The following is a 23,194-nucleotide window of genomic DNA, read 5'->3' on the forward strand; positions in this document are numbered from 1 at the left end:
GTGGTTTATGCATGCATGGACCACAGTATATATTGTTTGTATTATAAAATATATACATACATAATTGAAGTGAATAGGTAAATTAGCTATAAACTGAAGTTTTGATATTTTTTATGTGCTCACTTGGAATACAGTGTTGTAACATACAAGCTCTGTAATAGGGACCTTACAAGCTTTCTCATGTGGTTCTGGGAGAATAGGTAGAACCTGTTCTTGAGGTAATTGCAGGACTTTCTTGTCTCCCTGCATGATGAACACCCTGCTCTGCTCAGGAGCACATCTCACTTTTTGTGTGAATGCAGGCTTAGTCTCTTTAGGCCAAGTCTCTAGTGCTGTCCTTTAGAACTTTAGAGGAATGCCTTAACCTTCTATAAAATCAGGAAGTGTCTTGTCACTACTAGAAAAGGCACCAGAAAGTAATGATAATACAGATTTATAACTCTGAAAATGAGGATGTCTGAGAATTTTACATTCTGCTAGTTTAAACTTTTTTTTTTTTTTTTTTTTTTGAGATGGCTTCTCACCCTGTTGCCCAGGCTGGATTGCAATGGCGCAATCTCGGCTCACGCAATCTCTGCCTCCCGGGCTCAAGTGATTCTCCTGCCTCAGCCTCCCGAGTAGCTGGGATTACAGGTGTGCCGCCACGCCCTGCTATGTTTTGTATTTTTAGTACAGATGGGGTTTCACCATGTTGGCCAGGGCGATGTCGAACTCCTAACCTCAAGTGATCCGCCTGCCTTGGCCTCCCAAAGTGCTGGGATTACAGGCATGAGCCACCGTGCTCGGCTGTGCTAGTTTAAATTTCTTAACACCACTTTTCATGGAAGAGATTCTTTGGAGATCAGCTTTTAATTCCAGACCAGGCACTAGCTGTGTGTCTTCAGACAGGTCCAACCTTTCCAAGTCTTATTTTCTTAGTTTCTTCATATGGGATAAAAGTAGGGAGAGAAATATCTAGAAGACAGGGTTGTTGGCAGGATGAAATTAGGTAATTCTTCACACGTGTCCTTCCTTCGATATTGGTCTGCAGTCCACCATGATTTTCAGCTGCTCTTCTACTGAGATTCCTTATAATGCCTGTCATTCTATTCTTCCCTGCCTTTCATTTATTTTTAAAATGTAACCATCGTTTTTCAAAAAATATAAATATAAATATACACACACTCTAAAAGTTAATTATAAGCTTTAAAATGAAAAATGAAAATGAAAAACCGATTTCTATCCCAATTCCTGCTTCCTAGAGACAACCATTTTTAAATTGACGAAATTTAAAACCGTTTTTAAATTCTTTCCTTTTTTTTCTTCTTCTCTGAAACTACCTCTTTATTTCCAAATAACAACTGGTGTTGCAATTTATTGTTTGTGTCTAGGCCATCTTTTCATTCTTACTGTGGAATATGAGAATTTAGCTTTCTTATACCTCATTCCTTCTACCCCAAGAACACACTGTTAGCTGGGTGCAGTGGCTCACTCCTGTAATCCAAGTGCTTTGGGAGGCCGAGGCGGTAGAATTTCTTGAGCCCAGGAGTTTGAGACCAGCCTGGGCAACCTAGCAAGACCCTCCGTCCTTACCAAAAAAAGTTATCTGGGCATGGTGGCATGTTCTTATAGTCCTAGCTACTCAGGAGGCTGAGGTGGGAGGATTACTTGAGCCCAGGAGTTGAGGCTACAGTGAGCTGTGACTGCACCACTGCACTACAGCTGGGCAACAGAGCAAGACCCTGTCTCCAAAAAAAAAAAAAAAACCCACCACACATTCTCACATGCACACAGCCAGATGTGTGCACACATGTGCATATACCCAAACATATGTGCACACACATGCACAGCCAGACACGTGCACATACCCAAACACATATGCACACACACGCACACACCCAGACACATGTGCACACATGCATATACCCAAACACGGATGCACACACATGCACACACCCACATACATACACATGCACATGCCTTTCCCTTTTCTCATTCTTCCAAAATAGTTATATCAAAACTTTGTTTGAATCAGCACTCACCATAGACTTACAGTGTGCATAACTAAAATTTCAGTCATTGTACATCTTATTCTTCCTGTACCTGTCAATAATACATCCCCATATTCTGATAGAACTTGTAAACTCCTTTCAATATTATTGAACACTTCGGATAATTAAATCTGTTACCCTGTTTTCTTCTTGGAGACCTCCTTCCTGGAGCCTTCTGTCCCTGCTCCAGTGTGGATCATTTAGCTGTTCTCATCATCACCTTGTGAGTCCCCTCTCCTTCTCTCCTTTGTTGGATCCCCCATCCTGGCCCCCTGGCTTCACAGTTGTTAATTTACACCACTCCCCAGTGGTTTCTTGAGAAAGTGAACTTGGGAGATAATTTGCTTTGAGATTTTGCATTTCAGAAAATGGTTTTACTCTACTCTCACTTTGATTATTATTTTTGTTGAGTATTCTAGGTAGGGAAAATTTTCCCTTAAAATTTTCCGGGCATTATTTCATTATTTCCTAGTGTCCAGTAATGCTGTTGAGAAATTCAAAGTCATCCTGATTATTTTAAGCCCTTAAATGTGACCTGTTGTTTCTTTGCCTCTTTATCTCCAGGGTTCTAAAATTTCATGGATGTGCCTCCATGTGTATCCTTTTCATTTGTTGTGCTGGGCTCTTGATGGGTCCTTTAAATCTGGAAATCTATGGTTTTTAGCTCTGAAAAATATTCTTTGAGAATATCATTTTCTCCTTTTTCTTTTTTTATTCTTCTAGAACTCCTTCTGGGCCTCGTGGATTGATCTTCCAGTTGTCTTTCTTTCCCCCATGAACCCCCAAAGAGTTTATTTTCTAATAGAATAAATACATTAAAAGGAAACCTTAAAATGTTTTCTCTTTGTGGGTATTCGGTGTCTGATAAGTCCTTTCCTAGGTAATGTCTCAGTTGTCCTACTTTAAGACGAAAAAAAGAGAATGGTTAAATGTATAAATAGGAGCCACGTTAATGAAATGTTTCAGAGTAGCTTTCAGTGTAGCCAAGAGTAGCTATTTTTCTCTCATTTTGGAAATAATATGGTAGGAAAATGACATTGAAAACTACTGAAAAAACTTCAGCTTAATACTATTGTTGTCCTGTTATTTTAATCTTCAACTTTGCCTTGTAGCCCTTCTACTAAAGTTTAAATTTCTGTTATTGTTTAAACAGTTTTTAAGAATTCCTTCTCGTTTTCTCCATGTTTACTTTTTATAGCATTCTGTTCTTGTTTTGTGGATACATTATCCCTCTGAAGATATTAACTGTGGCAGGTGTGTTTCCTTTGTGGTTTTTGTTTGCTGTCTTTTGTCTGTTTGTTTCTTTTGGTGTCTACCTTTTATGTTTAAGGATTTTCTCAAAAGCCTTGTGATGCTGATGATCTTTGGATGTCTGCTTATTTTTAAGTCAAGCATAGAAAGTTGCTGATTGGCCAGCTGTGGTGGCTCATGCCTGTAATCCCAGCACTTTGGGAGGCTGAAGCAGGTGGATCACTTGAGTCAGGAGATTCGAGACCAGCCTGGCCAACGTGATGCAACCCTGTCTCTGTTAAAAGTACAAAAATTAGCCAGGTGAGGTGGCGGGCACCTGTAATCCCAGCTACTCGGAGGCTGAGGCAGGAGAATCGCTTGAACCTGGGAGGCGAAGGTTGCAGTGAGCGAGATCGTACCATAGCACTCCAGTCTGGGAAACAAGAGCGAAACTCTGTCTCAAAAATAATAATAATAAATAAATAATAAAAGAAAGCTGCTGGTTGACTGCTGGGCCTCACAGAAGGTGATTAGATATGGATCTGTTATACTGAGTACCCCCAATTTTCAATATCTGTCCATCCTTAAGCATGATTGCATTTTAGAGGAGCCAAATGGGAGAAAAGGAATGAGAGAAGGGACATTGCATCATTTGAGTCAATTTCCCTGTTTTCACCCTTGCATCTCATACCTGTTGCCAGCTAAGTCCAAGAGTCCAGATTCTCTTTGGTTTAATTTGTCCTGAGTAAACTTCCAGACTTCTGCAGAGAAGGGGAAACGGCTGCTCGGGAAGGGAGAGGGAGTCCTCCCACTCTTTAGCCCTACTTTTCACCTTGTTGCCTGGAATTCCTAAGCCTTCTCTGGGTTCTGTGCATTTGAATTGGTTTGCTTCTCAGGAGGCCTCACCCAGTTCAGGACTGGGCTTGGAAAGGACACTTTCCAAGTCTAGCCCTACTTCTCGTCTGCTTTGAATATGCTAACTTTTGTTGGCATATCTTGTCTGCTGTGATATTCTCTCCTGTCTCTTTGTCTTTGGGTACTTATACCTGCACATTCCTTCACTGCCCTTTTAGTGAGGTTTTGAAGGGACTAGAGACAATGCATGTTCTCCATCTGTCCCATTTCACCAGAAGCCTCCTCTCCTTTCTTTGTCCCCGCCTTTAATAGTTCCTTATCTTCCTTGAAGCTTTCTGCCCTGTGCTTATTCTAGTTGAACTTCAACTCAACCTAAAAATTCTCATTCTACCCGAGTCCTCTAAAGGACACAGATTTACCGGTACCATGGGAAGAGGATAGCTCAGGTCAATGTCCTAGCCATCTAGAGCATGTTGAGATAGCTCACCGTTGCCACTTCAAACTGACCTGGGTCAGTTGGCTTCATCTAGTCAAGCCCATTGGTGCTTCTGGGATCAGAAGAGCCAGTGGAAGTCAGGTACTGGTGCTGGGATTTGAGCTGACACGGAGCTATGTTTGAGGTTGATTTGGTGAAACAAACCCACATCTGATCACCTCCCATGAAGCCCACCAGGTAACCAGTTGAATCTCCATGTACAGAGTTTCCAAGCAACTTTTTGTGCCTCACTCTTAAAGATAAGCAGATATCAAAGGTCCTATTGAAAGAGTGTCCGCCCAGCCTCCTGCCTGCAGGTCTTCCCTCCAGTTTTATCCCAATCATTTCTGTCTGATTGACCAGCATTATCTTTACTATCATCGGTCTCTAGCTCTGCGGGTCCAGGGAGTGTCTGTCGCCTATACAATGTCTGATTTTCACCCTTGGGTTTGTTTTTGTTATTCTATCACTGTGTCATCTTGTAAACCATTTACTCTTAGGCAAATAAACTTACTTCTTTTTCTAGAGTATGTCTGTTCCCTTGGAGTTTTCATGCCTTTGCACTCTCCTGTCCCTTCCTCAAATGCTGTTCTTAGTTTTTTTCCAAAAATATCCTACTCAGAGTTCCCAGGTGGTCTAGTGGTTAGGATTCGGCGCTCTCACTGCCACGGCCCGGGTTCTACTCCCAGTCATGGAACCAAGAAGTGGAGCAGGACGAGCCACAGCCAAAAATATCCTCAGCCCTCCTGGCCTGCTTCCAGTACCAGCCCCGTTGTAAACCCGAGTTCTCACTGATTTCTCCCCTCTTTTAAGTTGTAGCACTTACGGACAATAGTGCTTTTTTGTCACATGTCATTTATAATCTGAAATTCTTTTCCTGTGAATGCTCAGATTTAACTAGAAATTAATGATTATGCACTGACTATACTCCGTCTCTCTTACTCTCCGTAACGAGCAATCGGTTTTTCTAAGTGCCCATTTTACAGATGAGAACACCAAGGCCCAGTGATTAAATCACTTTGCGTGGGGTTGCGCATGCTCTTTACAGACTAGTACAGCCAGGCTTTTGTGCATTAAGGTGAAGGCTGTGGTTCGGCCATCATCACGGCCCTGACGGGCACTGCTTCAGATTCTGTAGTTGAAGAGCATCACACACCAGCCTGGAGAGAAACTGGTTCAGGCCTTGGAATGCAGGCGGTGGGTGTGATGTGTTAGGGCATGGAAGAAATCCGACAGGCCGTTTGCAGACTTGAATAACTGCAGCAGGGGTCTAGCAAAGAGACCATGGACAGAGAGCGAGTGGTCAGGGCCAGGCCGGGGAAAGAAGGACCATCCCAAGGAGGCCTTTTGTAGGTGTGGTCTCCACTCCATGCGGCATTTGGGGGGCTTGAAGCTTTAGTGTTTGACCTTGAACTAGGCTCTTCTCTGTCTGGGTCTTTAGTTCTCCACTGGTCAAATGCAGGATTCCAGTGGGTCAAAGAGCTCCAGATGTGCCTCCACGGCAGGACCGGTCTGGCCCAAACCTTCCTCACCTGGCAGGTGTGGCTTTGCAGTCAGGGCCTGTCTGTAAGATAAAGCACTGCCATGGTATCTAGAAACTCCCCACACTGGTTGTGGCCACAATGGAATAACAAAAAGAGCCGCAGATTTGAATACTGTTGCAATGCCTCTTCATTCTTCTTTAGTGGTATGTGTTTATTGTTCTGATGTCAAATGTGTCGTTAGATAGGGAGTGGTATTTTTTCTTTCACTATTTGCTTACAGACATTAAAACTTTGATGTTTGTTTAGGACTATAAAATAAAGTTTTAACTTTGTGATATGAAAACTTTACTGGGCGGGCATGGTGGCTCACGCCTGTGGTCCCAGCACTTTGGGAGCTCTCTTGAGCCCAGGAGTTCGAGACCAGCCTGGGCAACATGGCGAAACCCCATCTCTACAAAGAATGTGAAAATTAGCTGGGCGTGGTGGCATATTCCTGTAGTGCCAGCCACTTGGGGAGGCTGAGGTGGGAGGATCAGAGGTTGCAGAACCGAGATCATGCCACTGCACTCACTCCAGCCTGGGCAACAAAGTGAGATCCTGTTTCAAAACACAAACAAACAAAAACCCCACTTTTCTATGCCGTGTTGTTTTTTGTTTCTCCGTCTCTTTCTCCATCTTTCTCTCCCCCATTCTATTTCTTTTTTTTCAGCAAGCATTTCTGCCGGCTATGTAGCTCTAGATTCAATTGTATCATTTATAAAATGAGCTTCATCATACCTCTTCCATGGGCTACCGTGTGTGTGAAGTAGGGAGCGTGCCCAGTGTCTCACATGCAGTGGCTGGACAATGGATATTACTTTTCCTTCTTCGTTTTTATTGCCCCGTCTACATCAGGCCTACATGTCCCTTCGCTGCTGGAGTCTCCTGGGTGCCAATCAGCTGTGAGGTCAGCTGAACAGGACCTTGGGCAGGGAGGGTCTGGATGCCCTGATGTGTTCTTTCCGTCAGAGGACACGATTCTTCAGGGGCTCCATGTAAAACGAGTCCAACTTAAAGCTTCTTCCTGTGTGCCTTAAGCTCTGTAGACAAAGATGCTATGGCAGTTGAGGGCATTTGGGATGTTATTAGTTGGCGGCAGCTTTAAACACACCACCCTGAGTTGAGAATAATGCAGGTGTCCCCAAATGTGGCTGGCAACCCCTCAGTCACATATTAAAGTCTGCCACAGATCAAGAAAAAAGGCAGACGAGAGGACCCTGCAACCTCTTCCGCTCTCCTGTTAGGTTACTCCGGCTGCTGACCTCTCTCTTTCAGGAGCACTTTCTTTTTGTTGGGGCTAATTCCTGAAGCAATCCTCCCACAGCTTATTTCCCCAGGCCATAAGCAGAGGCTGACCAAGGGGCCCTGTGGTCAGAAGTTATTGCCACAAGCAGGAAGTGGTTAATGCCTTCCATTAACTTTTAGTTGGAAGAGGAAAGGCTGAATCTTCCTTACAATAGGGGCGGGAAATCAACGTGACTCTACCAGTTATTATACCTTTGGGAGGGAAAGCAGAGCTCTTTCAGGGCACGAAGGATGACATCTTGAAGCTACTCTGCCACCAACAGAACAAGGACAAGGGAATTTATTACACATGGCTTGAGTTAGAGTGAATGGGAGATCTCGCCTGGCTGGTGAAGCCAGTTGCATAACTGGTGTGTGTGCAGTAATTGTAGATGAAAGCAGGAAACTGCTATTCTGTGGTCACTTCAGCACAGGCATCTGGTGCCATTTCGTAAGTCAAATGCTACTTTAAAGATGAACACGATAGTAGACAAGAGACATACAAGGATATAGAACCGTTGAATAATCTTGATTGATTTCCTTTCATCCCTTGTAGAGTTTACGAATGTCTTTTCTCATATCTGTAAAACTCCAGCAGGTATATGGCAAAAAGAAACCCTTAACAAGCTTCAAAAGTAGAGTTTCTAAAGACCACAGTCTTGATTATAATCTATTAAAAACTGGAAGTAAATGATATGAAGCTGAACTCACCCCCCCCACCCGTCGCTGTCTTGACTGTTTAAAAATTAAACACACACTCCTGTATAATTAACGGATCAAAGAGGGGATCAGAGGGAAATGATAAGCTGTCTAGAAAGAAATGAAAAGGAGAACACTTCATACTAAACCTTGTACCAAAGGAGGTGCCCAGAGAATAACGTATAGCCTTAAATGTCTTCGTTGTTAATGAAGATGAAAACTAAAGATGACAATACGGTAACTATTTTGAAAAGTTTGGAAAAAGTACAAGTTAAACCAAAAGGAAATAAAACAGGAATATAACAAATAGCTAAATGTAATGAAATAGAAAATAAATGGAAAACATTAGGGACATATACACATTTAAATGCCTGTTTTTGGGAAGGACTGAAAATAGAAATTTAACCCTATGTATAATCAGGGAGAAATGTCAGAACAAACATCAGCATTTTCACTCAATGGAAGCAGCCATTAAAATTGTTCTAAAAACATTTGCAAGAGGGTTGAGCGAAATGCTTATGTCAAGGAAAAAAAAATGTGTATTATAGTATGATTATAATTATGTGAATACAATCTCCTATCCCTTCCCACCCGCAAGTTCTGAAGAGAATTAAATCTAAAACAATACATCAAAATACATGAGTCGGAATGAAGTATTGATTCATGCTAAACAGATGACTCTTGGAGACATTGTGCTAACGTTAGATAGAAGCCAGTCACAAAAGACCTCGTACTGAATGATTCCATTTATACAAAGTATCCAGAATGAGCAAATCTATAGAGACAGAAAATAAATTAATTGTTGCCTCCAGCTGGAGGGGTTGGAGGGTTGCAGAGTGATAGGTCTGGGGTTTCCTCATGGGGTGATGAAAGCATTCTAAAATTGATCGTATGACAGTTGCACAACACTGTGAATATACGAAAAACCATTGAGTGGTCTACTTTAAGTGGTAAGGTATGTGAATTATATCTCGATTAAGCTGCTACAGAAAAAAAATCACGGCGGTTCTCTGTGATTTTGGGAGGATAGAAAATAAATCTCTTGGGGGATAGAAATGTCAGTGATTTTCCTCGTTTTCCCACTCCTCTGTGATTTCCAGGTTTTCCAGATGTAATTCTGTATTACTTGAATCATGGAAACTTTTAGTAGATTAAAAAACATTTTAAAGGAAGAATGAGAATAATCAGCCTTTTACCAGCAAAGACAGTGATGGGAGACCTGCTAGCCTACCTTCTGGGAAGGTGGGGGGAGGCCGGCTCTTCTAATCCTCAAATCTGGGACTGGTTTTGGTGGATTGCTCAGTTGCCGTCACTGACAAGAGTGTTGGAGGGCCATTCGTCTGCAGGTCATGGAAAATGAAACATCATTCGTCTGGGAACTCTCGGGCAGGACCACATCTCTGGGAAAAGTGGGAGTCCTATGAAACCTGGGGATGGCAAAAGAGGCAGCTCCTAGTGAAATAGTCTAAGAAGCGTCAGGCTCTGCTGAGTGCTAAATTAGAGAAAGCTGTTACTTATATAACTTCCTGTAATTGCCCGGCAGTAGCTGCAGCTGAGGACAGCCACCCTCTCTTCGTCTTTGCTGAGCAGAGGCTACACGGCCCTTCCTCCTTGCAGCTGTTTCACCTTCTACCTTGCGTGGAGCCAGGCTTTTGCACCGAATCTGAGATGCCATTTTAAACAGAAGACTCCATCCTCTTGAAGATGGGAAATTCTTACGCTGGACAGCTGAAGACGACACGCTTTGAAGAGGTCTTGCACAATTCCATCGAGGCATCCCTGCGGTCCAACAACCTGGTGCCCAGGCCCATCTTTTCCCAGCTGTACCTGGAAGCTGAGCAGCAGCTTGCCGCTCTGGAAGGTGGGAGATGCACATTGCTTTTATTTGTGTATTTCTTTTATTGTGCGCAGTTAATGTTAGCACCAGAACTTGAAACTCTTTTCTTTATGTAGATAACGTTGAATCTAGCAGAAAAGAATTATTAGAAAAAGAAAAACTGTGTACAAGTTCTTACTTTGGCTAAAATGTAAATAAGTTTCAGCCATAAAATTGCAAAAAGTGAAATTATTCATTGAATCAGTAGGAGAAAGGAAGAGGACAAATTGTTCTCAATCGGTTGTTACTTATGCTCCTTTAGAAGGTTTGACATTTTCACTTGGAAAAGCAAGAAATTTTAACACGCTTTTGACCCTCAGCAATATATTCCTTCTCTTTGTCCTGTGATCTTTGCAAAGTAATAGTAGGTATGAGAACTCTTAGAAACTTTTAAAAACCAAAAGCAAACCCTTATAAATTTAATATATGCCAAGAATAAACAACTAAATTCTCTTCAGGCATGGGGATGACTTTTTAGAGTTTATTTAATTATGCAGAGATTGAAACGATTGTTTTTTATAGCTGTGTGTTTTCGTGTCAGAAGTAACCCCTCGGTGATCCATAGTATGAGATAGCTCTGTTATGGAAGTTCTTTTTGTAAGTTGATGTCTTTGACTTGAAGTTACCCGCAGACTTCTCTTAGCTATCGAAGTGAAAAGGGGCTATACTTTAAAACAAAAATTAATTAACTAGAATTAAAGAAGAAAGCACTGAGTGAGCCAGGTCTTGTGCTGGGATGGTCTTGCTATGCGTGAGTGTGTATGTGGAAGGGGATGGTTGGGTTGGAGAGAATTGTACCTAGAGAAAAACGAGGTGTGGAGGTGAATTGTACCTAGAAAAAAACGAGGTGTGGAGGTGCTTGTCTTCAAGCAGGGCCCTGCACTGAGCTTGTGTGAGATCTGATAGTTCCTTATTCTAGCAGGGAGGCATTTCTGTGTCATTGTTTAAAACATCCTTACTAAATTAACCTTGCAAATAGCCCTTCTAAACCCCTGGAAGAACTGGATGTGGGTCTGAGAGAAACTAGACTGTGATCAAAACCATGCATTAGGAAAACTGAGAATCGCTGGCATTCACATCAAAAGCACCGATGTTTTCTGGCATGGGAGACGTGACTGTGATTTTATGGGGAGCCGAGGAATGGCTGGAGAGTATTTTATGGACTGTTTTTGGCCAGTTGAAAGACTTTGGTGGAATATGAATTACCTGGTCATCCTCTACGTCTATAGAATTGAAGAGCTTTGTGGCTAATGATGGATTCATAATAGTGATATTGATGGTAATGTTTATTTGAATGATACCTTAAAATCCACAAAGTGCTTTCACCTCACAAGCTGAAGCAATTGAATTCTGTGATTTGGGAAGATGGAAGGGTGGCTTGCTGGAAGCTTGAGTGACTGAGCAGCAGTTGCGTACTCAGCTTTGGCCAAGCTCTGAGATAAAAAGGGGACAGACAAGGGGTCGAGTAGGCCCAGGGCTGCCCACAGGGCGAGAGAGAAGTAGAAAGCCCTTTGAGGATTCCAAATCAGCTTTCTCTCCTGTCGAAAGATCTTGATAGTTGCTTTCTGCCCATCTTTAACTGGGAGGCTGTGTCTGACATTCCGACAGCTCAGGGTGCCCTTATCTGCTGTTGGACATGTGGCACTGTCCAGGGACAGTGCTGAGGCTTAAGCCTTCATTCCTCCGGTGCTGTGGCTGAAGGTTCCCTGCCAGCTCTCAGCCGGCTTGTCCAGCTCCACGTTGGTATGAAAACTGGAACTGGCCCTGTGATTTTCCCATTTATCCGACAAACAGAAGAGAGAAGTCCTCTGAGAGTTTGGTTTTCTAGTGCAGGAAAACAAGGGGGCTGATGGGGCTGGTGGGAAGAGACAGACTCTTTTTGGTTTGCTAAATGTTACCCTAAACCAAGCACTCAGAGCCCCTGCTTTCTGCAGAGTCAAACCTGGCGCAGACAGGCTTATCCAGGCCACATCTCGTTGTGTCTGTTTGTTGGGGTTTCTTATCTCATTGCTGGCCTTCTTCAGACAATGACATTAAAGATGGTTTTTATGACCGGGGTGCTGGTATACTGAACACCCCTTGGTCTGTTAACATTTTATGTATTTGTGAGGGAGATTTAGCAGGAGTCTTATTACTTTGTTCTTTGAATTAGGGCTGTTAACCTACCACCTCCTTTAGGGGAAAAACCCTTATACATTCTTGATTTTTTTTTTTAAAAAGAGAGATCAACAAAACAGACACTGTCCAGCATTTTGGGATAAGTATTTATTCATTAAACAGGACATAGGTAAAATCCTGTAGTCCCACCCATTTAGAATGCCATAGAGTTTCTGCTCATGGAAAGAAAACACAATTGCATGTCAACATTAAAAGCAGTAGCCTTGTACGGAATGGAGGGAAGTGGCGCTCCAGGCCCCTGAGTTCCTGTGTTTTGTTATCAGGATTCTAAGCTCCCAATCCAGTTGGTTTTGTCTAAAGCCATTTTAGAGCTCTCGTCCTGCCAGGAGACCTGGGTAAACACGTCTGGTTTAGTCTGCTCCCAGGCAGGAATGTCCCCTCGAGCTTGTTGCTGGCAGATCTTCCCATCACAGCCCCTGGAATATCTGATGTAGACCTTTGACCTTTAATCCTGCTTTCTTACTGACTGGATTTTGAGCTCTTTCTTTGACCTTTTGAGGCTTACGACCCTTTTCTTTCATGCCTTCTAAGAGTCTGAATTGCTGTTCTTAGCAGCTTAGCAGAATCACATGCAGGCATTCCCGGGTGTGCCCTTGGCTGCGACGGTGCGGGCCTTGGGGGCTGCTGGTGTTAGTTTTCCTGGGATGTGTCTCCCTTATTTCACTGATCGTTGGCATCTGTGCCATCCCCCTCTGAGCCTCTGTGGTGCTGGCTTAGAGACCAGAGTCGATTTTGCAGAGTCTTCTCTGTCCCTGACATGGAGACCTGTACTGCATTGCTGGCCCCTGGGGTCTGGGCATGACTCTTTACACCTTCTGCTAAAACCACACCTGCTGTATGTAATGGCAGAAAGAAAGCATCTGAAGCAGGCTCAAGAATGTATCTCCCTCCCCACCCCACCTCTGGGTAATCTCCTCACAGCCTTCCTACCACCTCTGTGTCCTCCAAGCCCAGAAGACTGAGAGATCAAGAATTCTTGAGTCACTACCTGCTGTGACTTTCCCAAAGTCATAGCTCCCACCTGCTGGAAACGTTCAGCTTCTTCTGCCTCTTGTCCCGTTTGAAATGGTAGCCATTGTGAGGCTATGTTTCCAGTGTGCTCTACCATTTAAATCACATCTGGAACATCCCGTGCAGCTCTGAGGACCATGTTTTTCCACATAGGCCATCACAACTCCAGGTGACCTTAGGGTTTGTCTGGATTAACCACCTCATTTTAAAGATGCAGGATCAGATGCACAGAGAGGTTAAGTAATTTTCCTGCATCCACATAGGCAGTGGCCCAGGCTAGTACGGAAACTTGAGTTCCCTGATTTCCAGTCCAATCTCTTTCTACTACACATGATTTCATCATTAACCTAGGTTGCTTAGCCTTGTGGATGGATGGACGGTGTTAGAGCCAAGTTAAGTGAGAGTTTGAGACTTGACAGCAAATAAACCAACACTGGAAGATAAGACAAAGAAATAAGAAGTGGGCCGGGCGTGGTGGCTCATGCCTATAATCTCAGCACTTTGGGAGGCCGAGGCAGGTGGATCACCTGAGATCAGGAGTTGGAGACCAGCCTGGCCAACATGGTGAAACCCCATCTCTACTAAAAATACAAAAATTTGTTGGGCATAGTGGTAGGCGCCTGTAATTCCAGCTATTTAGGAGGCTGAGGCAGGAGAATCGCTTGAACCTGGGAGGCGGAGAGTGCAGTGAGCCGAGATGGCACCATTTTACTCCAGTGTGGGCGACAAGAAAGAAACTCCATCTCAAAAAAAAAAGAAGAAGCGAAGAGTGTCTGTATCCTGGCCCAGTGTATTTAAGGATGTTCATAATGACCCTGTTCGCTGAAGAACTCTGTATGCTATTTATTAAATGACATTTAAAGATAGAGAAGTTGAGAAAGATTTTTACCCCAAATGTCTAACTTACAAGAAGTTGGCAGGACTAAATTTCAACAGCCTGAGATCCTGCCTTCTCCAGCAGTGCTTAGTGAATAAGGTACGATTCTGTGTACCCGGAGCCACTGGGCTGCCCAACACACAGTTATACTTAGCTTCCTTGTGGGGTGCCTAGAATACAGGGATGAGTGAGGGCAGAGATCCTGCCTGCCACAGCTGAGATAATTTCATTTCCCTGTAGTGACAGAGCGTGTGTCCAGGGAGTTGCAGGATTTCCATGGCCACCTCGAGGCTCTCCTGACCTGTTCAACAGTGACCATTCCTTCCGAAATATTATTTCACTTATAAAAAGCTTCCTACATCGCTTCTCGGCCTTTTGGCTAAGACCAAGTGTAGTATCTGTTCTTATCAGTTTAAAGAAAGCTTCCTATAGCCATACCATACCTGACCCTGTTCTAGAATGGCTGTTTGTATGTGTGTGTGTTTGTGTGTCTAGTAATGTTTTACATGCGTTCTTCCCTTGGGGATAATTTTTTTTTGTTGTTTGAGACGGAGTTTTTGCTCTTGTTGCCCAGGCCGGAGTGCAGTGGCGTGATCTTGGCTCACTGCAACCTCCACCTCCCAGGCTCAAGCGATTCTCCTGCCTCAGCCTCCTGGGTAGCTGGGATTACAGGCATGCACCACCACACCCAACTAATTTTTTGTGTTTTCAGTAGAGACAGGGTTTCATCATGTTGGCCAGGCTGGTCTCGAACTCCTGACCTCAGGTGACCCACCTGCCTCGGCCTCCCAAAGTGCTGGGATTACAGGCTTGAGCCACCGCGCCTGGCCTACAGCACCTGGTATTCCCAGGAGGTCTCCCATCCAAGTACTAACCAGGCCCGACCCTGCTTAGCTTCTGAGATCAGACGAGATCAGGTGCGTTCAGGGTGGTATGGCCATAGACAAGGTGTAGTTTGACAGCTGTCTTGTAGTGTGTAAAGCTGTTCATACTACCTATATTTTGTGTCCCAAATGAAGCAGTGCAGGTTAGGGGAAAGAGCATCAGCTTGGGCATCACACACATCTGGGAACGTGTGGGCCATGCTACTTAGCACATAGTTGAATAGCTGTGGGCCAATTGCTGGATCTCTCTGAGCCTCCATTTCCTTTTCTGTAAAATGGTCTTCATATGACACTATGGTGCCATCTACACAAATATCTTTGGAATGCTACTATGTCCAGGCGTTGCGCTCAGTCCTTATCGACCAATTCGATACATATTAAACCTCTAGTGTACGTGCAGCTGTGGCAGATGGAAGAGGAGTGAACCTGAATCTGGAGTCATGAGGCCCAGGTCTGTGTGCAGTGTGACCTTGGGCAAGTCTCATCCAACCCGAGCAAGCCTCAGCTTTTCCCTCCAGTAAAGAAGGTTGATAAAACCGGACTGACAGACCGTTTGTAAGGACAAGTTAATTCCGAACTAGCTAGACTTTCTGAGTACTTGTTAAAGATGGGTGGAACCCATTCTGGATTAGTCCCGTAGGGACTTGTTGGGCTTGTTGAGCCTGAGAATGCAGGCAGAGGAAAGGCCCTGGGGGAAGCTCTGAGGCCAGACAGCAGCTGCCTTGTTCATCACTCTTCTTCCCCCATCTAGGTGGTAGCCGAGTGAACAACGAGGAAGAGGAAGAAGAGGGAGAAGGAGGGCTGGAAACAAACAGCCCCCCAAACCCTTTCCAGCTGCACCCTCTGCCTGAAGGATGCTGCACCACAGACGGTGAGCCTCTGCCAGCTCCTGGCCAGGCAGTACCTGCCATGCTGCCCGGAGGCAGTGGCCAGGCCGGTGACTGGGCCTGTGACTGTGTGCCGCAGGGGTCCTCTTTGCTCTTCCTCTTTGCTTTCCCTGAGGTGTGAGCCACGCCCGTGGGCCCCCGGCAGGTGCTGGCCCGGCCTGCCCTCCTGAAACAGGAGCTCCAGAGACACCATCCTGGGATGCTAAGGCAGGCCTCCGTGCCACTCTTTGGACAGCCTCAACTTTACCAGTGGCTTGGGAGCCAGACATTCATTTTTCTGTGTTGGTTGCTTGGAACCTAGAATACATTTTCCCTACTCAGGCCTGTTTGCACAGCATATTGAACTCAGAAGTGATTAGGAAGAATAATCTTTCTTTCTTTCTTTCTGTTGCCCAGGCTGGAGTGCAGTGGTGCAATCTCAAATCACTGCAACCTCTGCCTCCTGGGTTCAAGCAATTCTGCCTCAACCTCCCGAGTAGCTGGGATTATAGGCACATGCCACCATGCCTGGCTAATTTTTATGTTTTTAGTAGAGATGGGGTTTCACCATGTTGACCAGGCTGGTCTCGAACTCCTGACCTCGGGTGATCCACCCACCTCAGCCTCCCAAAGTGCTGGGATTACAGGCGTGAGCCCCCATGCCTGGCTGGAATAATCTTTCATACCCATCAGTATGTCAATGTTGAACAGGCAAATACACATAATCTCAGGGACCCTGTACGATCAGTAATGGTACAGTTTCACTGTTGAGGAGCTGAGGCCTCACCCCCCCAACAGGAGATGCTGGGTGGGTGGCAGCTTAGTCCTGTGCTGAGAGCTTGTGCTGTGCACTCAGGCTTGGTGTACACCCCTGACTCTGCCACCCATGAGCCACACAACCTCTTTGCTAGTGAGTTCATCTGTCTGACACCATGCCAGTCAAGGGGGGAGGCCAGTTAGTGGCGAGAACATCAGCTTGGGCATCAGACACAAGTGGAACATGCAGGCCATGCTGCTTAGCAGATAGTTGAATAGCTGCGGGCCAATCACTGCGTCTCTCTGAGCCTCCACTTCCTTATTTGTAAAATGGTTTACATATGACACTATGGTACCCCCATACAAATATTTTTGGAATGCCTACTATGTCCAGGCATTGTGCTCAGTCCTTAGTTATTTAAGATAACTAACTGGTTATTATTAAATTAAGCAGTAATTGAAGTAATTATTGAACTCTTTGCTCTGGAAATATGGAGATAAATGGGACGAGAGATCCCTGTTTGATGGGAGCTATACAGGGAAGTGGATACTTTGCACACAGTTGAGAGCAAGCAGGGGTGCGTGGAGCAGAGGAGGGGCTCTAACGCAGGTAGTTTTGGGAAGGCTTCTTGGAGGAGGTTGCCCTTCGGGTTTTGGAGGATTAGTAGGAGTCAGCCAGGAGACTGTGGAGGGTGGAGGAAGCTGGGAAGTTCCAGACAGAGGGAACAGCATGTGCAAAGGCTTAGTCGGGTGAAATTACAGCTCATTTGGGGGAACTGCTAGCAGATTATTTATGTAGGGGCCTGAGGTGTGGCAGAGCCAGGCTCGGAGGAGGGATGAGACTTGGTGTGAAGGCCCTATGTGTTCTGCCTTGAGGCCTGGACTTGACCCTGAGCATGATGACTGGGAGGGGAGGGACTCGGCCCTCGCTGGGCTGCTCTTCCAGGCAAGGGGAAGGCAATAGGGTGGCTCTTAGTGAGGTAGGACTTCTAGTGTCCAAGTATTTAAAAGACCACTGAATTAAATGATAGGAGGTGAACTCTTCAGCCAGGCATGGTGGCACAAGTAGTCAAGTCCCAGCTACCGGGAGGCTGAGGCAGGAGGATTGCTTGAGCCCAGACTTCGAGGCCAGCCTGGGCAATATAGCAAGATCCTATCTCTTAAAAAAAAAAAAAAACGTTAAGAGGTAAACTCCCCAATGGTCATTATATTTTTACATAATTTCCAAATAAATACAGTAAACACTGTGACTACTCATGGCCTACATCCCTCCAGCTCTTCAGAAGGCATGGACCACACCAGGCTGGGAGGGACCTAGGTCAGAGAGTTAGGGGACCTCTGGGGATTGACTTTGACCTCAGGGAATTGACCTCCCTTCCCCAAGCCAATGCAAGGAACTGCCCTGTATTAGTCCATTTTCACACTGCTGATAAAGACATACCCAAGATCGGGCAATTTTCAAAAGAAACTGGTTTCTTAGACCTACAGTTCCACGTGGCTGGGGAGGCCTCACAATCATGCTGGAAGGTGAAAGGCACATCACATGGCAGCAGACAAGACAAGAGAGCTGGGGTGGGGAAACTCCCCTTTTTAAAACCATCAGATCTCGTGAGACATATTCACTATCATGAGAATAGCGTGGGAAAGACCCACCCCCATGATTCAGTTACCTCCCACCGGATCCCTCCCACAATATGTGGGAATTGTGGGAGTTACAGTTTAAGATGAGCTGTAGGTGGGGGCACAGCCAGACCATATCATGCCCCAGACCTGGGAGTCAGCTTGGGCTCCCTTCCTGGTCCACCTCTCTGTAGCTTTCAGCAAATCACTCAACCTCTCTGAGCCTCAGTTTCCCTGTCTTCAAAATGGGAACAGCAACACTTCACTGCAGGTGATGAGAGCTTTGCAGAGCCTGCCTCATCAGTGCCTGGCATGCGGTGGTGCTGGCCCCATGCCTGCCAGCGTCCCCCCAACAGGTGTTGCTTTCTACTGCCCCCGCCCAGAGGCACATGGGAAGCCATGGAGCAAATGCGTGGTGAGTGGGGAAGCACTGCACGCAGGAGGAAAGTCTTCATGACATCCTGCAGAGCTCTGCTGGGAAGGCCTCGGCTCGCTGGGGCTCCCACAGAGGTCTCAGTCGGGAGCTAAAGCTACAGGAAGCACAGGAGATGGGGCTGGGTGTGCCCTTACCTGGGACAAGACCCTGGAAAAGCCTTATCCAAATTAATCTCAGCTGGCCTCTATTTTTACGTTTCCCCCCAGATATTTGTAGAAATGTATTATTTGAATAGGAAATGTATTTACAAGCTCTAAAACACAAAAGGTTCTGAAGAGCATGGAATGAGAATCTCCGTGCTCTCGGCCTGCTCTGTGCCTGTGCCCTGGCCGCCCGTCCTCTCCATGACCCCCTAGAAGAAACCGACGCTATCGGATTCTCAGCCTTCATTTTTCATGATGGCCTCTTCTTCATCCCCATAAAATGCAGCATGTAAAAAACATCAGAGGACCCTCAGTTTCTTATGGATTTATCTTGTGTATGTTTCCATTTACCATCATGTGTTTAAAATTTCTTCCTGTTGAGCTTCATTTGCACATTAATGTGCATCACATGGTGGCACCGATAGACAAATAATGTGTGATCTGTGTCGTGGATAACTATGATTTTATATATATATATATATTTTTTTTTTTTTTTGAGATGGAGTCTCACTTTATTGCTTAGGCTGGAGTACGGGGCACAATCTCGGCTTACTGCAACCTCTGCCTTCTGGGTTCAAATGATTCTTCTGCCTCAGCCTCACGAGTAGCTGGGATTGCAGGTGTGTGCCACTATCCCTGGCTAATTTTTGTATTTTTAGTAGATGGGGTTTCACTACATTGGCCAGGCTGGTCTTGAACTCCTGACCTCAAGTGATCCTCCCGCCTCAGCTTCCCAAAGTGCTGGGATTACAGGCATGAGCAACCATGCCCGGCCAACCAAGATCGTAGTTTTATCTCTCAGGATTAATTCTGAGGTCAAGCACACCCAGAGGTAAGGGTTTCACCTGAGCAGACCCCGAACATTTCCTCCCTTTGCCCCTGTGACCCTGCTTCTGGGAAGCCCTGGGCAGCGTGTAAGCCCTGTCCACCCCTCCTAGGGTTCTGCCAGGCCGGGAAGGACCTGCGCCTTGTCTCCATTTCCAACGAGCCCATTGACGTCCCTGCGGGCTTTCTCCTCGTGGGGGCCAAGTCCCCCAGCCTGCCAGACCATCTCCTGGTGTGCGCCGTTGACAAGAGGTTCTTGCCGGATGACAGTGGCCACAATGCTCTTCTTGGTAAGTGCTGCTTTGTCATCCTCTGTGGCTCCTTCTGCACGGGGTAGAGCAGGGTCAAGGGAGGTCATAGCTGGGGGTGGTGGCAACAGACCCCAGGCGCAGCATGTAGCCTTGTTTTTTTGGTAGACGAGTTATTTGTGGAATGGAATGCAAATGAGATGCATTTACAGTATGACTGCATCCCTGCAGAAAGCTCAACATTTAGCATTCATTTTTCATACATTTATTCTTCAAACCTCCCTAAGTGCCTGCTTGTGTCAAGAATGGGTGACAAACCCTGTCCTAGACCATCTCAGAAACAGCCTACAGAGGCAGAGGAGAATGAGGCCGAGTGTGTTGCTGCTTCCAGAATGTTCTGTCCTGAAGGACTGCCAGGCACCCTGTATCTGTTTTCCCCTTTGGTTTATCACTCATCTCTCAAGACGTGGTCTGTTTGTTTGCTTGTTTGTTTGTTTGTTTGTTTGTTTATTTTGAGACAGAGTCTCTCCCTGTTGCCCAGGCTGGAGTGCAGTGGCACTATCTCAGCTCACTGTGACCCCCACCTCCTGGGTTCAAGTGATTCTCATGCCTCAGCCACCCAAATAGCTGGGATTACAGGTGTGCGCCACCACACCCGGCTAATGTTTGTATTTTTAGTAGAGATGGGGTTTCACCATGTTGGCCAGGCTGGTCTCGAACTCCTGGCCTCAAGTGATCTGCCCACCTTGGCCTCCCAAAGTCCTGGGATTACAAGCATGAGCCACCACGCCCAGTCAAGAGGTGGTCTTTATTACCTCAGTTTTATAGGTGGGCTTGGATCTGTTAACTTGCCCAAGGCCGCATGAGTAAAGAGGACAGAGCCAGGATTCAAACTCAAGTCTTCCTGGCTCCAGATTCTACCCGGTACCATCCCACATGGTCTTGAACATGTTGTGGTCAAGGTCAAGGTGGGGGAGCCACCGTTTTCCCTTCCAGCCACCGGCACCACTAGCCTTTGATCTTTCCAACAACCGCTGGCCCACTAAGGCTCTGAGTGCAGAGCTGAGGCCAGGCCTTGCCAAGCCTGGCTGCCTTTGCTCATATGATGTAATTGAGTTCTTACTGTGTGCCACGCCATCACTCAGCAGCCCTCCCCCATTGTGGAGTAAAATCTAGGGACACCCGAGGTGTGGACCTGAGAGCCCGGGGATCTGGGTTCCTGCCCTGCATTTGCCCACAGGTCCCTGTGTGCCCCCCTGGGCTTCTGCGTCCTCATCCATGAAGCCGGGAGGTGACTTCCACATGTGCCCTGGCCCTTTGGCAGTCTGTTCTCATCCCGTGACTGTGGGTCCGGCCCCTCCATCTGGCCTGGCATCTTCTTTGGAGGAAATCTGGGCAGGAGGCAGGATTGGTAATAACCCACTTCAGATGTAGCCTCAGGAACAGTCTTCACGCAGAAGCAAATTTGATTGTGAGAATTTATGGGAAAAACTTTTAGGTTGAAAACCCCCACAATTTCTTACATATTTTCCATGGGTATAGACATTGAAGCCTCCAGTTTTGCGCTTGATACAGTTCCAAAAGCTGGGAGGATGGACTCACTCCACAGGTAGTTATTGAGCATACTTTATGTCTGAGGAGCTGTGCAAAGGATGAAAGATGGAGAGAGGGGAGAAGAAAACGCAATGGCTCCTGCCACAAAGGCGCTGGGGACACACACGTGTGTGAACTCCGACACAAGGCAGGTGAATGCTAACTCGAGGGACAGCACCACTAGACAGTGATAAAGAGAGAAAACATTTTGGCTAACTCTCTTGAGGCAGGCTCATGGACTCACTGTAACTAGTTCTCTAAAATACAACCATTCCAGAAAACCCACTCTAGCAAAGAAGCTGATGGACTAATTCAATGACAGACCGAATGCTTACGACAGTCGCCCAGGATGAAAGTGAGTACGCGAGGCCGTGCCTGGTGCCTGGTGGCCGCCTTAGCGTTTGATCTGGTGGTGGCCGGGGATTCGTCTGGATTCCACCACTTTGTGACTGTAAAGGAATTGCCAGGATAATAAATCAAGGAGGCTCTGCCTCTTGGCCCGTGGAGACGAGGATCTTTCAGTTCCTTCACCATCAGCCCAGTAACAGAGCCAGCTCCTCCAGGAGAGGAAGTAGGAGCTTTGTTAATTGCTTGCCAAAGCCATCTGAAATGGGTGACAAGGCCTGGTTGGTAATAACCATCACTTTCTTCTTTTAATAAAATAACTTTATGCTCTCAGCTTGCGTACTTAACACTGTTTAGGTTTCCTGCAATTAAGTCTGAGGGCTATACAGGACAAGGTGACCCCTCCAGCCCTGCAGGGCTCAGTGCTTTTTAGTGATCTATAAAATACAGGCTGGGGAATACCTTGAGGGAAGCAGCAGTATTGGGAGACTTGTTTTCGTGACTTTTAATCAACTCAGGTCTTTTATCTGAAAAGCTGAAAGATTAAAATCTAGGTGTGTGTTTCAGTTTATTGCCCAGTAATTTATCTAAGTGGGTTGACAGCTCAGACATAAAAAAGGAAAACATATCCCACTAGATTGTTTTTTCTTAGATGGGAGTAAATGAGTCCTTTGTTCATTCAGCAGGCAAAGAATTCAGCATGCATTTACGGAATATATAACGTGAAACAAAAGCCTGGACCTTCAGTTACGTCTGGGGGCAGGGTGGGGGGATGTAGGCACACCAAGAATCAGCCTAGAAGTCCACAACAAACGACTCTGTCAATAAATCTTACGGTACATCCGTGTGTGACATGGTCCAGCAGAGACGGTAAGGTGCTCCAGGAATCGGAGGGGCACACCGGCTCCCAGTGAGGATGGGAATGGGAGGATGTGGTATCTGAGTTGGGCCCTGAAAAATGAGTGGAATTTTGCCAATTGGAGAATAACAGCAACAGAAACCAAACACTAACAGCAGTCGGCACTTTTTGAGCATTTATCGTATGCCAGAAACTGCACAAAATAAGTTAAAATAGCCAATGCAGTGGGTCTATTATTATCTCGAGTTATATACAGAAATGAAGGGACAGAGAGGCTAACTCACTTGCTCAGGGCCACCCTGCTGTTTGAACCCTGAGGGTCTGGCCCTGGTGCCCAGGTCCTGGAGGATGAAGGGCATCTCAGCAGAGGGAACTCCCTGTACATGACAGCATGGCGCACTGGAGAAGTGGCTAGAGTGCTCTGTGGCTGGAGTGGAGGCTGGCGGAGAGCATGGTGGGGTGGGGTGCCCAGCCGGGTTCTGCCTGGAAAAGGAGCTATTTTCAAACTACAGAAGTACAGAGTCTCATGGTATGAGGTGATCTAGCCTTCTTTAAAGGTTACCAACACATGGCCAATCTTG

General features: G+C 45.9%; 1 protein-coding gene, 1 non-coding gene and 1 pseudogene across 3 annotated transcripts in view; 2 read left to right on the top strand and 1 right to left on the bottom strand.

Annotated features, from left to right (window-relative positions):
• Positions 1 to 9,639: 9,639 nt before the first annotated feature.
• GREB1 (growth regulating estrogen receptor binding 1) overlaps positions 9,640 to 23,194 on the top strand; it is an 86,168-nt gene continuing 72,613 nt past the window's right edge. Inside the window, exons 1-3 of one of the 2 annotated variants that reach the window (XM_058426954.1) lie at positions 9,640 to 9,957; positions 15,674 to 15,793; positions 19,682 to 19,858. In XM_058426954.1, the coding sequence (XP_058282937.1) occupies positions 9,801 to 9,957; positions 15,674 to 15,793; positions 19,682 to 19,858 (454 nt within the window). In that variant the 5' untranslated portion in view covers positions 9,640 to 9,800. The remainder of the gene's footprint in view (positions 9,958 to 15,673; positions 15,794 to 19,681; positions 19,859 to 23,194) is intronic. The other variant, XM_032172227.2, reaches the window with a different exon arrangement.
• LOC116481382 (U2 spliceosomal RNA) lies at positions 14,398 to 14,572 on the top strand (annotated as a pseudogene).
• LOC116481285 (5S ribosomal RNA) lies at positions 14,865 to 14,983 on the bottom strand. The gene has a single exon (XR_004251464.1). It is a non-coding gene; the product is annotated as a 5S ribosomal RNA (ribosomal RNA).

Source organism: Hylobates moloch, unplaced genomic scaffold (assembly GCF_009828535.3).
Source record: "Hylobates moloch isolate HMO894 unplaced genomic scaffold, HMol_V3 SCAFFOLD_13, whole genome shotgun sequence".
NCBI lineage: Eukaryota > Metazoa > Chordata > Mammalia > Primates > Hylobatidae > Hylobates > Hylobates moloch.